Genomic DNA, 17,675 nt, shown 5'->3' on the forward strand with positions numbered 1-17,675 from the left:
TGTTTTTGTTCGACCACTATGTGGGCAAAGGAAGGACTAGTTCAGGAACAGTGGTTAACAGCACAGCTGTGCCACCCCATAATTACAAAGGCCTGTGTGTGTGTGTGTGTGTGTGTGTGTGGTATTGTTGGATTGCTTGGCTGGTTATAAGAGTTAATGTTTGGAAGAAATGATGGGAAAGATGTTTGTGTGTAAATTGTGTCTTAATTAGTGTTAATTAGTGTATACTTGGTATATTAATAAACAAAACATGCATTAAACAGTAAGTAGATTTGCATGCAAACACACTGTAAATATAAAAAAAAATACATGATTAAAAAAAATCAAACCACAGTGTGTGCAATGTTCTAAATATTTACCCAGTTTCATAGCTAGAAGCCCAACAGAGACCGGTATAGCATGTAGCTCATGCATGTAGCTCAACAGTTAGAGTTCTTCTCCAAGTGTGTTTAGCTCTGCTATTATGTTTCCTAAGCAGCAGTTATTGGCTTTGTGTGTCTGAGAGAAATCACGTGCTTGTCCGAACCACTAGATTGATTGTCATGAGATGGGGAAACCCAGCTACTGGGTGGGATTCGAATATGACATAATTGGGAAAACTTTGGTTAAAAAAGAAAGAAAATGCAGACAGAAGAAAAAATGTGTGCTTTACCAACCTTTCAACAGGATTCCTGTGTCAAAGCAGAAAATCTCTAATGAAAGCTTGGCAGAAGCACGTGCATATAATTACCCTGTTTGTGCTGTCCACCCTGCCACAAGCATTTAATCAGGAGCTTCCCTATTCTAGCAACTCTTCCAGTGTCCCACCTCCACCCCATAATTTTACTTCACTCTATGTTAATATCTGGGTTTGCATTTTCTCCAAATTTGGACTTATGCATTTACACTGTGTGCTCGAAGCCATAATCACAGTCCTGTATAGAGCCTCAATTCTCCATTTTCTGAGTGAATTCAGATGAATGTTTTAGATAATAATGCACATGACTGCGTAGCACATCACCTATTGAGTCACTTGTTTTGTCTATATACATGTGTCTTAATACATTTTTTGGTGATCTCCCTCAGCCACAGTCTATGTCTCATCACCTTGGCTGTCTTTATTCCCACTTATTCCCATTGCCAGCTATTGACTCACTTCCAAACTGTAAATCACAGCAGTAGAACCATATATACTGAGTGCTGTCTGTGTCTTTGAGCTTCCATCTCATAAATGGCCACAATGACACCCTCTTTTAGCCCACGGGCCCACTCCCATTGGGTCCAGCCACACTGACATCACTGCGGTGAAAGTGTACGCGTGTGTGTGTGTGTGTGTGTGTGTGTGTGTGTGTGTGTGTGTGTGTGTGTGTGTGTGTGTGTGTGTATAGCCAGGTCCTGGGCTTACTGTCCTTGAAGTAAATCCATTTATACAGTAAAGACCATAATGGCTTTCTCCTTCTCATTTTCTTTTTCTCCCACTGTTTAAGTGTTGTCTCAGCCACTCTCTCATTACCTCCTCCTTTCCGCGTTCTCAATTTCTCATCTGCTGTCCGTTTGTACCCCCCTCCTCTTCTATCTCTTGTATCTTGGAGGGCTCCAATTACTCCCTTTCCAATTATTTCCTTTCTATCAGGAGCTAACGTTTGGCCCTTTATTTCATTACAGATCAATGACTTCACACTTATAATTAAGCAATCAGTCTCAGTCTAAAGCGATAGAGCAGGGAAATTTTGTGCTTCACTTAGACAATTTGTTGGGGGGGGGGGGGGGGTGTGACCGTTCTGGTGGTTTTATGATGGTCACAGGGTGTTCTTTGAAAGAAATGTGTAACCTCTTTGTAAGTTTTTTGTTTTCTTGAGATTATTATAACTTTATGAGGTGACAGAGCGATGACTTTTTTCCAGACAGGAGTTTGGTTGTGGAAACATCTGAACTCATTAGTCTGTAACATTCATTAGCCTACAGTAACAGAGAAAACTACCCAGGAAACAAGTGAAACCATAGTCTATACTGAGATCAATGCCTTAATATTGGTACATAAAAATGAGAAGTATTGTGTTGTTTTGTTTTTAGTTCACAAGCTGGTATTAACCGATGCACATTTCTGCAGCAAATTCTGCGGAACTCACGTCTGAATGCCACAAAGGTCATCTTCCTCATCACAGACGGCTACTCGAACGGCGGGGATCCTCGGCCAGTAGCAGCAGTGCTGCGCAGGAGTGGTGTAGAGATCTTCACCCTGGGCATCTGGCAGGGAAATATCCGTGAACTTCATGACATGGCATCACACCCCAAAGATCAACACTGCTACTTTGTGCACAACTTTGCTGAATTTGAAGCTCTTGCACGTCATGCTCTTCATGAAGGTGAGACATGAAATTAGCTGATGATGCAATTCACAATATTTGGAGTTTTTTTTTTCAGTAGGCTGTGATATCCTTGAGGATTTCTTGCAAATAAATCTTATTTACCACCAGATTTTCATCCACAAGTACGTAAGTGAACACATAAGGTAATAATAACAGCAGTAATTGTAAATGTGTAAGGAAAGGAGAGTAAAATGACGGTTTAAATGCACAGAAAAGATATTTGAAGATATTTGAAAATAAACCTGGCAGTGAACACCAGCTCCTCATACATGGCTTGTTTAAAAAAAAATAAATAAATAAATAAAATAAATAAAAAACACTTATTCATTTGTTCCCTTTTTTAAATGATGTACTTAAACAATAACCAGGATACAATAATACATCATATCTTATTTTTCTTATTAAGAAGTCAAAATGATAATGATATGAATGAAAATAATAATTAATTAATAAGCAAATAGAAAGTATACAACTTATCCAAAATAAATATGTAGGTTCAATATTTACCACAGGTTAGCATGGCAGGTTAAAACAATATTTATCTGTCAGGTGTACAAACATACTACTTACAGTGCCCTCCACTAATATTCGCACCACTGATAAATATGAGCAAAGAAGGCTGTGAAAAATGTTATTTATTGTTTAACTCTTGATCTTTTGTTAAAAAAAAAAAAATCACAAAAATACTCTGCTCTTATGAATATCAAACAATTGCAAACAAAACACAGGTTTATCAAAGTGTGTGTGTGTGTGTGTGTGTGTGTATATGTACACACACACACACACACACACACACACACACACACACATATATATATATATATATATATATATATATATATATATATATATATATATATATATATATATATATATATATATGTGTGTGTGTTTGTTATATATAGTTGTGCTACAATTATGAATTCATTATGAATTCAGCACCAATATGAATTCTTATTAGAAAAATATATTTGAAGTATATTCCCATTGATATTTAACATTTTTATTACACCTGTGTGACTAGGAACAGTAAATTGTTCAACTATGAATTCCTGTTCCACAGGGCTATAAATATGAGGTAACACATAGTCCAAATTCCATTAATCATTCATAACAATGGGTAAGACCAAGGAATACAGCTGTGATGTGCTGCAAAAAGGTTATTGAGCTTCACAAAATGTCTATAAGAATTGTCTATAAGAAAATAGCAGAAGCATTGAAAATACCCATTTCCACCATCAGGGCAATAATTAAGAAGTTCCAGTCAACTAGAAATGTTATGAATCAACCTGGAATTGGATGTTTGTCTATATTGTCTCAACGCACTATGAAGAGGATGGTTCGAGTGATCAAAAAATCTCCAAAGTTCACAGCTGGAGAGTTGCAGAGGTTAGTTGCGCCTTGGGCTCAGAAAGTCTCCAAAACTACAATCAGAAGTCACCTACATCAACACAAGAAAAAAGCCTCTACTCTCATCCAAAAACAAACTCGAGCGTCTTCAGTTTGCCAGACATTACTGGAACTACAAATGGGATCGGGTTCTGTGGTCAGATGATACCAAAATAGAGCTTTTTGGTAATAAACACCAGAGGTGGTTTTAGAGCACACAGAGAGGTAGCCATGTGGAAAAGTACCTCATGCCCACGGTTAAATATGGTGGTGGCTCTTTAATGTTTTGGGGCTGTTTTTCTGCCAGAGGACCTGGCCATTTAGTTAGGATACTTGGCATCATGGACTCTATCAAATATCAACAGATATTAAATGAAAACCTGACTGCCTCTGCCAGAAATCTTAAAATGGGCCATGATTGAATCTTCCAGCAACACAATGATCCAAAACATATAACAAATTCAAAAATGGTTTACTGGCCACAAAATCAAGGTCCCGCCATGGCCATCCCAGTCCCCTGACTTGAAACCCATAGAAAACCTGTGGGGTGAACTGAAGAGGAGAGTCCACCAGCGTGGACCTCGAAATTTGAAGGATCTGGAGAGAATCTGTTTCAGATCCATTGCCATGAATTCTCCAACCTCATCAGGCATTATAGGAGAAGACTCAGAGCTGTTATCTTCTCAAAGAGAGGTAACACAAAGTATTGACTAAAAGGGTGCCAATAATTGTGGCACACATATATTTTACAAAGTTTTTTATATATATAAACCTGTGTTTTGTTTGCAATTGTTTGATATCCATGAGAGCAGAGTATTTTTGTGAATTTTTAAAAAAATAAAAGATCAAAAGGTTCAATAATAAAGACAATTTTTCACAGCCTTCTTTGCTCATATTTACCAAGGGTGCCAATATTACTGGAGGGCATTGTACTTCTAGGCATATTATTTAAAAAAGGGCAATGTTTTACGTTAATGTTTATCCTAACTTACATTTACATGTAGGTGTACAGCACTTAGCGGAGTCACTGATAGAACTACATTGAAGTCTAGGTCAAGAAACAATATCTTCATGCTAGTACAAATAGTCTATGGGTTAAGACTACCAAAGATAAAACCTTAATTAACCATAATAAAATTTTTGCTAATGTAATTTCATTTTTGCTAATTTATATGGAGTCATGGATTGAATAAACATTCATCAATACAGGTGTACTTTGGTAAAATTTATGAAAATATCAATTAATATGTCTATTACTTATGTTAATGTTAACTAATACAGAATATATATTAGTTAAGGAAGCCTTTAATGTTTGCATTACCAAAAAAAATAAAAATAAAAAAATAAAAGGCTAAATCATGGGTTGTTAAAGTGTAGAACCCTACAACAGAGGGTTTCCCATTAATATTCATTTCATATTCATTTAGGAATCCCTTGCTTGAGGAACTATTTGTTTCTAAGAGTGGACATGACTTTTTCCAAACATTGTTTTTAAACTTTGTTGTTGTTTTTTAATAATTTTTAATTTTACCAGCAAAAATTTTATGAATTGAATCCAATCCTGTAACAAATAGAAAAGTTTACAATTTGGACTTGGACTTTTTGTTAACTGGAAATGTTTGCATATAGAGCGACTTGGCTGTAATTTTTGTTAGGATCGATTTTATTATATTTAAACGTGATACTTTATAATATTTGCAATGAATCGGTGTGGGTTCTGTGCTTGTTGTGTTGTTAGCTAATTATTTTTACTGTACTTTTTAAGTTAAAACAAAGTTTGAACAAGCACCTTAAAGCTGAGTAGTAAAACGTATTAGTGTCATGCTATCTCGAATAGTGTGATAAGTTCCAGCTGGCATGTCTGAGTTCTGAATGAACTGACGGAATTTATTTCATACCTGAACGTTGCTGTTAATGTGCCATTCCACAATATTTACCTAAAACTTTGCTTGGATAAGGTGCAGGGAATAAAATTACATTCCTTTAAAATGGTGTCATCTGTGTCTGTGTTGATTTCTCTTCTCCGTTTTTGGCCACAATGCTTGATCTTGCTCTGGAGCGATGTTTTTAAATGTTTTTTTTTCCCCTACCAAATCTTCTTGTTTCTAATAGTAACCCCAATATAATACAAAACCTGCTGGAATGAATCATAATGTTAGTGTTTCTGCATGTGCTGGACCTCCATTTGGAGAACCTTCCCAGTTTAGTCTATGAGGCCCACTGGCCAAGTAAACACGTTCTATCTACAAAAATATGAAATCCATCATCCAACTACAGCCAGCCATGCAGGAGAGATCATAAAGAGCCACTAAGGATCTGTGTGAAGAAGTGATCTTCGTGAGCGTAGATAAGAGGCTGGCTTGTGGCATGACGAGTTATTCTCCCGCTGTGATATTCTGTCTTCAGCCATGCAGCTTGGCTTCAGAGCGTGTGCTAACATCTGGAGGCCGATCCACTTTTGTTTGCTCTGCATATGAGGAGACAAAGATGCTTCTGCCAGTACTTTGGATTTCATTTTCATTGTTGTTCACACACATGCAAGCACACACACACACACACACAATCTGAGTTCTGAGAGTTCTTAAAACCACAACTATCTTGTTGTATTCTGCCAGTACAAAATGAAATGTTCTTATCTTCATACTGTCTTTTCCCTTCCTTTCTCTCTCTCTCTCTCAGACTTGCCTTCGGGTGGCTACATCCAGGATGACATGTCCTATTGCTCCTCTCTGTGTGTGGACGGGAAGGACTGCTGTGACCTGATGGCCAGCTGTAAGTGTGGGACACACACTGGCCAGTATGACTGTGTGTGTGAGAAAGGACACTATGGCAAAGGCCTGAAACTCGAATGTACAGGTGAGTGCACACCAAAACACCCAAACACATTCAGTGTGGGATGCCGGACTGCAAGTGTTAGAAAAGAGACGTGATACATAAGTAAAAGTATGGGGAAGTGTGTTAAAACCTTGTTGAATTAAAAGTGGAAGTAAAAAATGAAATCACTGTAAATCAAGGCTTACGTTCCCTCATGTTCCCTCACGCAATCTGCGATTGGTTAACAACCCGGCGCTTAGTAGTGCCTACTCAGCTTGACTCAAGGTCCCTTTCCAGAACCTTCACACTATCTGTCCCTCAGTGGTGAAATGAATTTCCAACCTCAATCCGGACCACAGAATCTGTCACTATCTTCAAAAAACAGCTAAACACCCGCCTCTTCCGTGAACACATAACCAACCCATAAATATCCAACCCCACATTATTTACAAAAAAAGAATTACTCTGGCTGGTACACCTCTACTCTGTGCTCTTTGCTTTTCTAGAACTCAATTAATGGATCTTGTATGGTTGCACTACTTGTATTGTTTTCCACTTGATATATCACATTGCTTGTATTTCCTCATTTGTATAAAAGCGTCTGCTAAATTAATAAATATAAATGTAGATCATATTAGATTTTGTTTCACCTTTAATGTGATATAGCAACCAACAAAATTCAAGTGAAAATCAAATAGAAACATTCTATGGGGAAAAAGGAATTAAAAAAAACCTTTGAATAAACTGTGTGAAAGTGTGTACACCCCTTAACTAATGTTAAAGGACATTTTGCTTGTAACACAAGAGTATACCAACTTGCTCTTTCAATTTTATTGTACTGTTCCTTGCAAAAATGCTTCAGATCCATCAAATTGCGAGCGGATTTCCTGTGCACAGCGCTCTTCAAGTCATTCCAATGGTTTTTGATAGAGGATTAAGTTCTGGCCATTCCTTTGCCGAGCTGGATTTGTGTTTTGGGTTATTATCGTGATGGAAGTTGAAATTTTCCGTCATTCTCAGCTGTCTAACAGAAGCCTGCAAGTTTTGTGGTATTTGGATCTATCCGTGTTTCCCTCTGCGTTGACTAGAGCCCCAGTCCCAGCTGATGAGAAGCTGCCCTGTGGTATGATACTGCCATCACCATGCTTCACCATGTGTATGGTGTTTATTGGGTGATAAGCTGTCTTGTTTATGCACCAAACATACTTTATGCATACAAACATGCCCAAAAAGTTCTACCCTGGTCTCATTAGACCATAACACAATTTGCCACATAGTTTGGCAAAATTTAGTCAGCCTTGGATGGGTTTTTTTTCCCCATTAAAAAAAGGGTGGGAAATGATCTCACATCACAAAAACCTGCTATTTTACAGGGGTGTGTACACTTTTATATACACTGTAAGTATTCCGAAGTAGCAAGTGAATGACTTTTACTGAAAATATCATTCTTTTTCTCATTCTTACAATTCATCTCCAATTATATGACTCACTTCATATGAACCTTTTCTTGCACTTTCATTCATATAATATTAAACGAAATGTGTGTTATGAGAAGTGTTTGTATGGATTTGATTTCCTGTTTTAAAAGCCGTTATTAAATTAAGCTCAAATGCACAGGAACGTGTGTATTGTTTTGGTAGCCGGGTTAAAGGAATGGAAATGTTTAAGATGCATAATGAACTTGTACTTGGAAGACTAGGTATAATGTATAGTATAATTATATATAGACATATAGTATTTTTTTTTCATTGAGTTCAACATATTAATATTTAGATATGCTCAGGTTACATAAACACAATTATAATTAGGTATAATAACAAGTATAAGTACAATTACTTATACATCTGTACAGTCATTCCAACTAAAGATTACTTCAGAGTCAATGTCACAATCACCATTTTAGTTTTTCTCGTATAATTTTTCCAAAACATCATATGAGTAATTTCTTAATGTACTATAAGGATCTGTAAGGTCATGGAGGGTTTTTTTTTTTGTTGTTGTTGTTGTTTTTATTCATTTATAATTTGTCCCAGTCATTCTATTTTTTTGGCAGTTTTGGCAATCATACAGCTAAATGAGGAGAAAACACAAAAGACACAAAGAAACTCAACTGTGCCACTGAAAACGAATCAGGAAATGAATACAGTGTAGTGAAATGAAAGGGCTACATTCTGTAAATGCACACAGGAAGAGAACAGAGGCCCAGAGCTCCGCTTTACTGCATACAGAATGAACGAAGGCTTGTTGATGGTGGTTTGCTTTTAATGTGTCCACAAAGAGATATCTTCTTCCACTCTCTATTGGTTCCGCTCTCGTTCTCTCCTTGATTTTTGTGCTGCTCTATCACTCAGCTGAAATGGAGGCACTAATGTGTTAACAGTCTGTTATGAGTCATGCTGTTAGTTATTATGAGCAGATACACACTGTTCTCAATGAATCAAGCGTAAATGCTAACTTCTTTCACTGTTTTTAGGCACATATCTCTTCCATAAAAGCATGTCGTAATTGGAGAAATTTACCAAATCTGTCTTAACTCCTTTTCATTATGGTGATTTTCCCTTTCTGTCTAAAGCAAACAATGGGAACAATGGGCCTCTTTGCTCTTAAACCAAAGTTAAAATGCCACTAATATGGGAAAATCTTAAATAATCTTAATACTATAATGAGCAATAAACAGTAATAATTGAAACAAATAGCATTTGCTTTTAAAAAAAATAGTAGTCTCAGGTACAATGTGTGCAGTTCTATAAGGAAATTAGCTGGTAAGTGTTCCTGAGCATTTTACAGAACCAGCTACAGTTCTTCTGGAGATTTTGACTGCTGTACTTGTTACTTATTCTTGCAGAAAAACCCAGCAGCCTTCATTCTGTTTTTTTTTTTTTTTTTGTCTGAAAAGTGCCTGTAATAAATGCAGACTGATCCATTATCCCACTGTAACCTCTCCCAAATACATAAGAAACATGATCCAGTGTCTGAGCTTGTGGTGGCTTTGGAGAATGTTGGCTGCTACCAGAGAAAACAAACAAGATATTTAGGTGATAACCACAATACAGCTATATTATTTTCAAATTAGTGGTGAATGTGGTCGGCTAGCGCTCTTACCACCCATGTGCCGCTTTTGGCATCAAAGTTACCATAAACATTCATGGTATTAAAGTGTGATTAGATGGCGTCAAGACAATGACACACCCCTTAACAAGGCAGTATAACGGTTTAATTTATGACCGACGGATTAATAGTGATGTAATGCAGACAGAGAGATGGGGCGAGCCTTCGGTATGGTGGACACTGGAAAAGTTTCCTGTAATGTCCTCAGCCTAAGCAGGTTATGTATCTGATTTGCTTATTTAGCAGCTTTTCTCAGCTGTACACTTTGTACACTGTCTGGTCTTCTGCAGTCTACTTCATAAGCAAAGATTGAAATAGCTGGTTCTGGGTTAGGATTTTCACAACACCATAAAGGAACTAGGCATAGATCTAGATCAATCTTTCGTGGGCTGTAAAACCTGATCCAAGGAAAATAACCACCATGACTGCGAGCATGATCAGAGTTTTATACCTTCCTGTGTTGTGTGCTGATCATTAGGATTAGCGTTACAGAGTGTGTGTTTCACCCAGGGGAGTGAAAAGTTATAGTCTCAATAAAAAACCGTTGAGCCGCAATCATTGTTTTATTGAAGGTGATTCTCCAAACAAGGAAAGGTCTTCGGAACGTTATATACTTTCCGGATGTACCACACAGACTGTTGACCTGAAATGTGCTTAAATAATGAAAACAGCTTCCCAGGCGTGTTTTTTACTCCTCTCAGAATTTAATAACGTGGCAGCTATTGTGTAAGATTGTGTAACACGGGAAGTAGATTCAGATAAAACTGGGAGAAAGAAAATGTTTCATGTGCACTGATCATTTCCACTGCTAGTTTAAAATGCACTCCCTCATGGGTGGATGATTCAGTGACCCAGGATCCCTGAACAAGCAGAGTGTATGTCTGGGCTATTCGTTTTTTATTTCTACTTTCGGGATGTACAAGTATATTCAACAACCAGAAAAACAATGAAAATAATCTTTCATTCCTATTGCTGTTTTGCTGCAATCGATATTGCAAGCTACTCATTCTGAATTGTACTACCTGCTAAACTACACACATCGTCCACGTGCCTTGTGTGTGAGGGTAGAATGTGTTTTACTAGGTGGATATTCATGAATATGAAGAGAATGGGTGGGGATTGCTAAACTAATCACAGAAACAGCATGATACGAAGACAAACTAAGGACGCACTAATAGCAAACAGGCAAACAAAATGGGTGACAGACCAATGACATGACAGGGGCGGAGACAGGACCAAAACCAACAGAAGGGCACAACAAACAAAATAAAACTCTGAGCTACACTGTATGTTGAGAGGGGGAATTAAACATACTGAGAATAAATAAACCTACTAGCCAAATGCACATTTGTTACTTATAATATGATGCAAGAAGACCACAGCTCATAACCAAAACAAACTGACAAAAAGTAGGGCCTGTTCACACTGTTTTTCGCCATGTTTTTTTGGTGTTCAAACCCGGGCGTTAAACTCAGGCAGCGCGCTGAATGAAAGTGCAAATTCACTCCCTGACAGTATATGGCGCTTATTGAAAAGCAGAAATACCCCGGTACCCAAGGTGGCGCTGCACAACTTTCCATTTCTGACACCCGCTCATCAATGAGAAATATTTACATCTTTAAGCTGTTCACACACTTTTTTGCAAGCTGGTTAAAGCATGTATGCACTTGTGTGAACTGTAAGGTATTTGGTGATTTGGCCGCTGCAACAAATACTTCTTTAAAGCTGAACCCTTAAAGTTCTCGTTTTAACTAGTATGCTCTTTTTAAATAAGGAATATTTAAGAGGAGGTGGGTTTAAGCCAACTATTGTTGTGCCCAAAAATGTTAACGTTCCTGCGAACTGATGAAGTGTGGACTATGAATAGTCTTTTTTTCATGTGTGTAGGCAGAAGGATTTATTAGCAGTGAGCATTTTATTTCAGATATATCACTTATGCACTCTCACTAAAATGGTGGGTGCTGGAATTTTCTTCGTCTTCTTTTTCAGCTTCTTCTTCGTCGGTAAGACAGGTTTGTACTTGAGCGCCATCAAGTCGTACTTTTATATTACTTCAGCGGCTCCGGGCATGTGAACAAAAGCACGAATCTCATTGGTCGGCCAGTTTTTGACGTGGCGCATCGAAAAAAAAAATAATAATAACCCCTCGACGTTGAAAAAATTTGACGCCACGCGTTTTACGCCTGGGTCTGAACACTTTCATAAACAGCTATTGGGGCGTTAATCGGATCGTTTTTTCGCGCTATGAAAATCGTCCCAGTGTGAACAGGGCTTTACTGACTGTTTGTCAGTGGCGCAAATATGATGTGCTACATGAAAACCTTTATTCAATTCAATTCAATTTTATTTGTCTAGCGCTTTTTACAATGGACATTGTCTCAAAGCAGCTTTAAAGAAATATATAAACACAGGATACAGATTTTAAACGTGTGAATTTTTCCCAATTGAGCAAACCAGTGGCGACGGTGGCGAGGAAAAACTCCCTAAGATGTTAAGAGGAAGAAACCTTTATCAGCATAGGATAAGGACTATGGCTAGACAGACATCATCTTCCAGGGACCTCATAAATTCTTTCAACTCATTACCCTGCATTAATGCACTTATCTAGCTGACTGGCTCACCGTACGTTATTGCATTATATTAGCTTCCACTTTTTAGCCTAGTCAATTAGGTTTCTTTTCAACTTTCCATAGAACTGCACATTTAATTTAATCACATTTAATTAACAGCTTTTAATTTCCTGATGTAGCTAATGAATTCATGATTTGTGCACCGCTGCTCCCTATTTTGGAACAAAACGAGGATGGGGCTAGTGTTTTATGAGAGTGGACATGGACAGCATGTAGAGGATTGTGAAGCCTCCTGAGATCGTTTTCTGAGCACATGTCCATATTTACTCTTGCTTTATGCCCTGACTGTCAAAGCAAATCTTGACACGAGGTCCTGAACAACTTTATCTACTGCCTAATAGTTCATCACCTCTCATGTGTACAGCCTCAGTGACACGTGGCATCTGTCGTATGATCGACGGGCTACTGTCTTTAGGGTCAGAGGTCAGAGAGGGGCTGCTGCTTCATTTCCTCAAAGGATAGCCTGTAAATATTTACTCTCACCCAAACCACCCCATACACCCATAAATCCAGCCAGAGCACAGGAAGGACAGAGTGGAGAAAGGGGGAAGAATTTGGGGAATGTGTAGCAGAGACAAAAATGTTACAAATAAGTTGTGTCTTCTGCATCACCGCCAATCTTCCTGCTCTCCTCACCGTCTCCCTACCTTCGTTATTTACTTCCTCCTGTACAGGGGAAACTAAACCACATCCCATCTACACAACCCACAGGAAACTTTATAACCACAGGAACTTTTCAGAAACCCAGGAAACAGTGTAGTAATTCAGAATCTTTATAACTCAGGAACTTTTTTGTTCCTGGCCTGGTCCAATTTCACTTCCTGCTCCAGATTAGGTACTTCTCCACAAATCAAGATCTATTCAGGTAGACCATGTTGAACTGAACATTGTTGATTGGTCAAAACTTACCTTCATAGATTTACCAACCTTTTTACATGGCAGGCAAAGAATTGGACAATTTAGAGATGCCAATCAGACACATCAACACATGACTTTGGACTGGAGAAGGAAACCGACATTCCCGGAGGAAACCCCCAAAGCACAGGGAGAACATGCAAACTCCTCACTCACAGGGTGGAGGTGGGATTCGAACCCCCAGTGCATGAGGCAAACTTGCTAACCACTAAGCCACCATTCCCTCACAAAATGATCAGCAAAGCATCATTTTTCCTTCATGCTTTTGCTTTTGTACAACTGACAGATCAGAACATGCTTCTATCGGTGAGACACTCATAACAGCCAGGATAGACTTCTGCTTAGGTCTGTCTGCACGTGTAGCTCACTTTCTGCTGCTGGAGAAGGTCCCGACTGGACACTCTATACATTTGCTCTCACCAAAAACAGCTTGTCCATGTCCTAGCCCTTGCCTCAGTAGATAATCCGACATGAATACTGAACATTTTTACCTAAGAGCTGCTGATGTAATCATATAGATTCTCTTATGCTTGTCCCAGGAATCCTATTCCTAATATACTCATACTGAACATTCTTTTAACACACTTAGTACTGTCCATCTTTACTCTTCTATACCTGTGCACTGAGATGATTTATAATCACACCATCTTCCATCCAGAAGAGGATGGGTTCCATTTTGAGTTTGGTTCCTCTCAAGGTTTCTTCCTCATGTCATCTCAGGGAGTTTTTCCTTGTTACTGTGGCCTCTGGGTTTTCATTACAAATCTAAATCTCTATCAAGATTTCTGTTCAATCTGATTTGTAACAATGCATATAGAACATTTAAATAACAGTCATAGTTCTTACAGCATGGTAGAAATGCAAACCAGAAAACTGTTCTGAAACGAGGTAGTTCTTGGTCAAGATAGTTTTGAGACTCTTCAGTTCCTTAAAGAGTTCTCCGAGCACTGGGTCATCTCCCTGAGCCCCGGGCACCTCAGTCACGCTTATTACTGAATACAGCAATGCTTTAGAACAGTGTAAATCTGACAGCCTAGTAAACACTGAGGTCTTGGTCTCTTGAGTGTTTTGATAAACCAAGCTGCTAAAGCTTTTATGTCTTACACACTGAATATTGCCAGTAATCGATACAGCAGGAGGATTACCTCCAGTGTCGATCCCATCTCTGAGGCATTACATAATGTGTAATACCTGGTTAAATCATCTTCCCAGTATTAAGGAGTTTCTCGTTATCTCTCATGTGTCAAATAAAAGAACACAGGTCTTTCCATAGTGGAGTTTTAGGGAAACCCAACATTTCTTTCCGTCCTTCCCCAACTCACTTTTCTTTCCTTATATACCATATACGGTTTTTGTTTTTTTAATTAACCATCATGCTGTTTTTTCAACACACTACCAACTGCTGTGTCTCTCATTTTGAGTCCTACCTGCTGTGCAAACTGCTGCCTCTCTTTCTTCTGTCTTATTCAGTAAAACACTACAAGCTGATCAGGTCATCGCTCCTGCAGCTCTGTTGTAGCCATGATCTCATATATATTCCAGTGAAGACGTGTACAGTGTTTTTGGCATGGATATAAGAGCCTGAGAGGATCCAGCTTGGGCCCCTGGATCTGGAATAGCATTTATTTGAGAGCTTTATCCTCCTAAACACTACAAAGGCAACAAAGCAGAAAAATTAATGAATTTCTCTGAAAGTTATCCTGCTCTTAAAAATCTGTTTTTCAAATGATAATTCATAAAGAGTAAGTGGTTGCTCATTGGTTAAGATGTTGTGCTACCAACTGGATGGTTGTGAGTTCAAACCTCAGCACTACCAAGCTGCCACTGTTGGACCCTTGGGCAAGGCCCTTAACCTTCAATTGCTCAGTTGTATAAATCGGATAAATGTAAGCCAATGGGCAGTGGTGGCTGAGTGGTTAAAGGTTCTGGGTTACTAATCAGAAGGTCAGGAGTTCAAGTACCCAGCACTGTTAAGCTACCACTGTTGGGCCCTTGGATAAGGCCCTTAACCTTCAATTGCTCAGGTGTATAAACGAGATAAATGTAAGTCACTCTGGATAAGTGCGTGTGGCAAATACCATAGATTTAAAAGGTAAAACAACATGATATATTTACGCTCAGTTTATGCTGAGTTCACAAAATAAACTCCATGTCTTTGAACCAACATAATGTCTTATTTGAACATTGTGGAGGAAGTGGTAAACCTGAACCTTTGGCCACAGAACCTGGTTGTTATGGTATATTTTGCCTTCTGTTATATTAATAATATGCGTATATGATGATGCGGACCAAGATTTCCACACTGAAATCCCATTTGTGTCTATGTGTGACAAATATAAGCTAGTTTACTAGTAGTTAACTTTCTAGCTAGCAATGTGCTAACGTTAGTCATACAGTAGCAGTAAGCTACTGTTATACATGTTATGCACAGTTATACAGTAGCAGTAAGCAATGTCAGTAAAACACAAGACTCTTAAAAGAATAAACTGAAATTCAAACAGATACGTAATTAAACATAAAGTATAGCACTGATTAAAGCGCAAATGTGATGTGAGTACCTGATGTGAAAACAACTTTACTGTAGCAATACTAATCCATTATTTAAAAAAACAAACAAACAAAAAAAAAACAATTCCATTATAGTTAAACACTGAGCCATCATTTTAAGAAAGTTGAATAAAATAATGTTTTAAACAGTATTCCACACATTTAATACCTGTCCTTTGGTCGTATTAATTCGCATACATCTTTGCTGTCTCCAAAATGAGTTTTGGGCTGCATTAAATCCCACTGTAGACGTGCTGTATTTGACACGTTTATAATACTGTAGAAATGTCCCGAATGACATATTCATTATTAAACGCACAACACTGTGTGAAAGATTCACATTTTCCTCTGTAGACCTTTAGTTAGCGAATCAGCCCGTGTGTTTTTCCAGATTTTAATGAATGTTTGTACACATGCAAACCTTCAGGGCAAATGAGTCATAAATCCTTCTGGACTTCAGAGTCATGTGTTTATCAGCTTTATAATAGATTATTGGTTTATTAAAACAATATCCATGTTTTTTCCACACTACAGTAGAGAGAGTTTTATCACGAGACTCTGTTTGCACTGATGTGGCCTTGCTGCTCATGCATGCGCTCTTTGATGAACACCAAAAGCAATGAGCTGCAAAAAAAACCACAGCACCAAACGTGTTTTTCTTGTGGATCATTCATACCATCCGGTTACTGAGAGGAATGACCATTAAGCACTGAAACGTAGTATCGTCTGCCCTCGTACGTGAGTTTCCGTGACCAGACGACACGTTCAGTTGCCTATAGTGCTGAATGGCTTATGCATAGCATATGCTTCTGGTTCTCCAGAGACCTGCACAGGCCCAGACTCAAGGCTTCAATTCATATTTTAATCGGTGCGGATCTAACTGAAGATTTAACAGTCTTTTCACTGTTGTTTGCACGGGAGGAGAGCCAGATGGAGTTCGGTAATGGGGCCTCCTGAGGGTGTTTGGCACACGTTGTTGTTTAATGTCGATCCCAAGTTTGGGATCTATTTTAGCACTATATTGTAATAATTGTGGACCTTGGAAGCCGAGCCCAGATTAGATCACAGGCAGGGCCTGCTCTGCACGACTGTTTTACTTCGTTTTCTCTGAGACACATGCACTGTGAATTCCACAGCTTGCCACAGAGCTGTAAACCGTGTTAATTAATGGCTGCAGAATAGAGGAGCAAGAGTTTGAAACTGTGTAATCTTGTAAAGTGACTGTTACTCTGGGTCATAAATAGCTTGCACGGTGCTTACAAAATGCATATACTGTATGTATGTGTGTGTGTGTGTGTGTGTGTGTGTGTGCGTGTGACTATAAACTGACACATTCAGTGGCTCAGTGCATGTATACTGGACATATGTGTCGCTATAACTGTTAATCTGCAGCAGGTGTGTGGGGATCAGCAGGTGGCTGAGACAAATGAGAACTTGTTGTACTTCAAAACCTCATTTACACTTTCTGTTTGTCTCTGTTAATCTCAGTAGCTCCAAACACTTTCACATAATACTTTCCTTCACTGTATCCTTCACCTCGTTCTGTTACCGGTGATTTTACTCATTCTTTAAATTGTGTACTGTTCATTATCATACTTATGTTTGAGAAAGTAAAATTATTATTATTATTATTATTATTATTATTATTATTATTATTATTATTGTTGTTATTTTTCATCTCACTTTTTCTTTAGCAGCCCCACAGCAGCCTCTCGACTCCGTTTCAGTCTCATTAAGAGGAGATTCACTGCATGTGTGCCGTGTAAGGCATCTTTTCCACAGGCTCTTGTTAAACATGCTCTAATTCCTTTCCTGGGTACGACCCAGGGGTCACGGTGGACAAGGGCACGAAAGCACAGTAGCGGCACACACTCGCCTTTCTCCTGTTCCTCGCACACAAAGTTTTTTCTCTTGTCTCGCCTTT

The 17,675-nt window shown here is 38.4% G+C and overlaps 1 protein-coding gene across 5 annotated transcripts in view; it reads left to right on the top strand.

Annotated features, from left to right (window-relative positions):
* The window catches only part of svep1 (sushi, von Willebrand factor type A, EGF and pentraxin domain containing 1), a 102,138-nt gene that overhangs the window by 22,794 nt on the left and 61,669 nt on the right, over positions 1-17,675 (top strand). For all 5 annotated transcript variants that reach the window (XM_017472564.3, XM_017472561.3, XM_047156482.2 and 2 more), the window contains 2 exons: positions 2,090-2,345; positions 6,417-6,593. In XM_017472564.3, the coding sequence (XP_017328053.1) occupies positions 2,090-2,345; positions 6,417-6,593 (433 nt within the window). The remainder of the gene's footprint in view (positions 1-2,089; positions 2,346-6,416; positions 6,594-17,675) is intronic.

This window comes from Ictalurus punctatus, chromosome 7 (genome assembly GCF_001660625.3).
Source record: "Ictalurus punctatus breed USDA103 chromosome 7, Coco_2.0, whole genome shotgun sequence".
Lineage (NCBI taxonomy): Eukaryota > Metazoa > Chordata > Actinopteri > Siluriformes > Ictaluridae > Ictalurus > Ictalurus punctatus.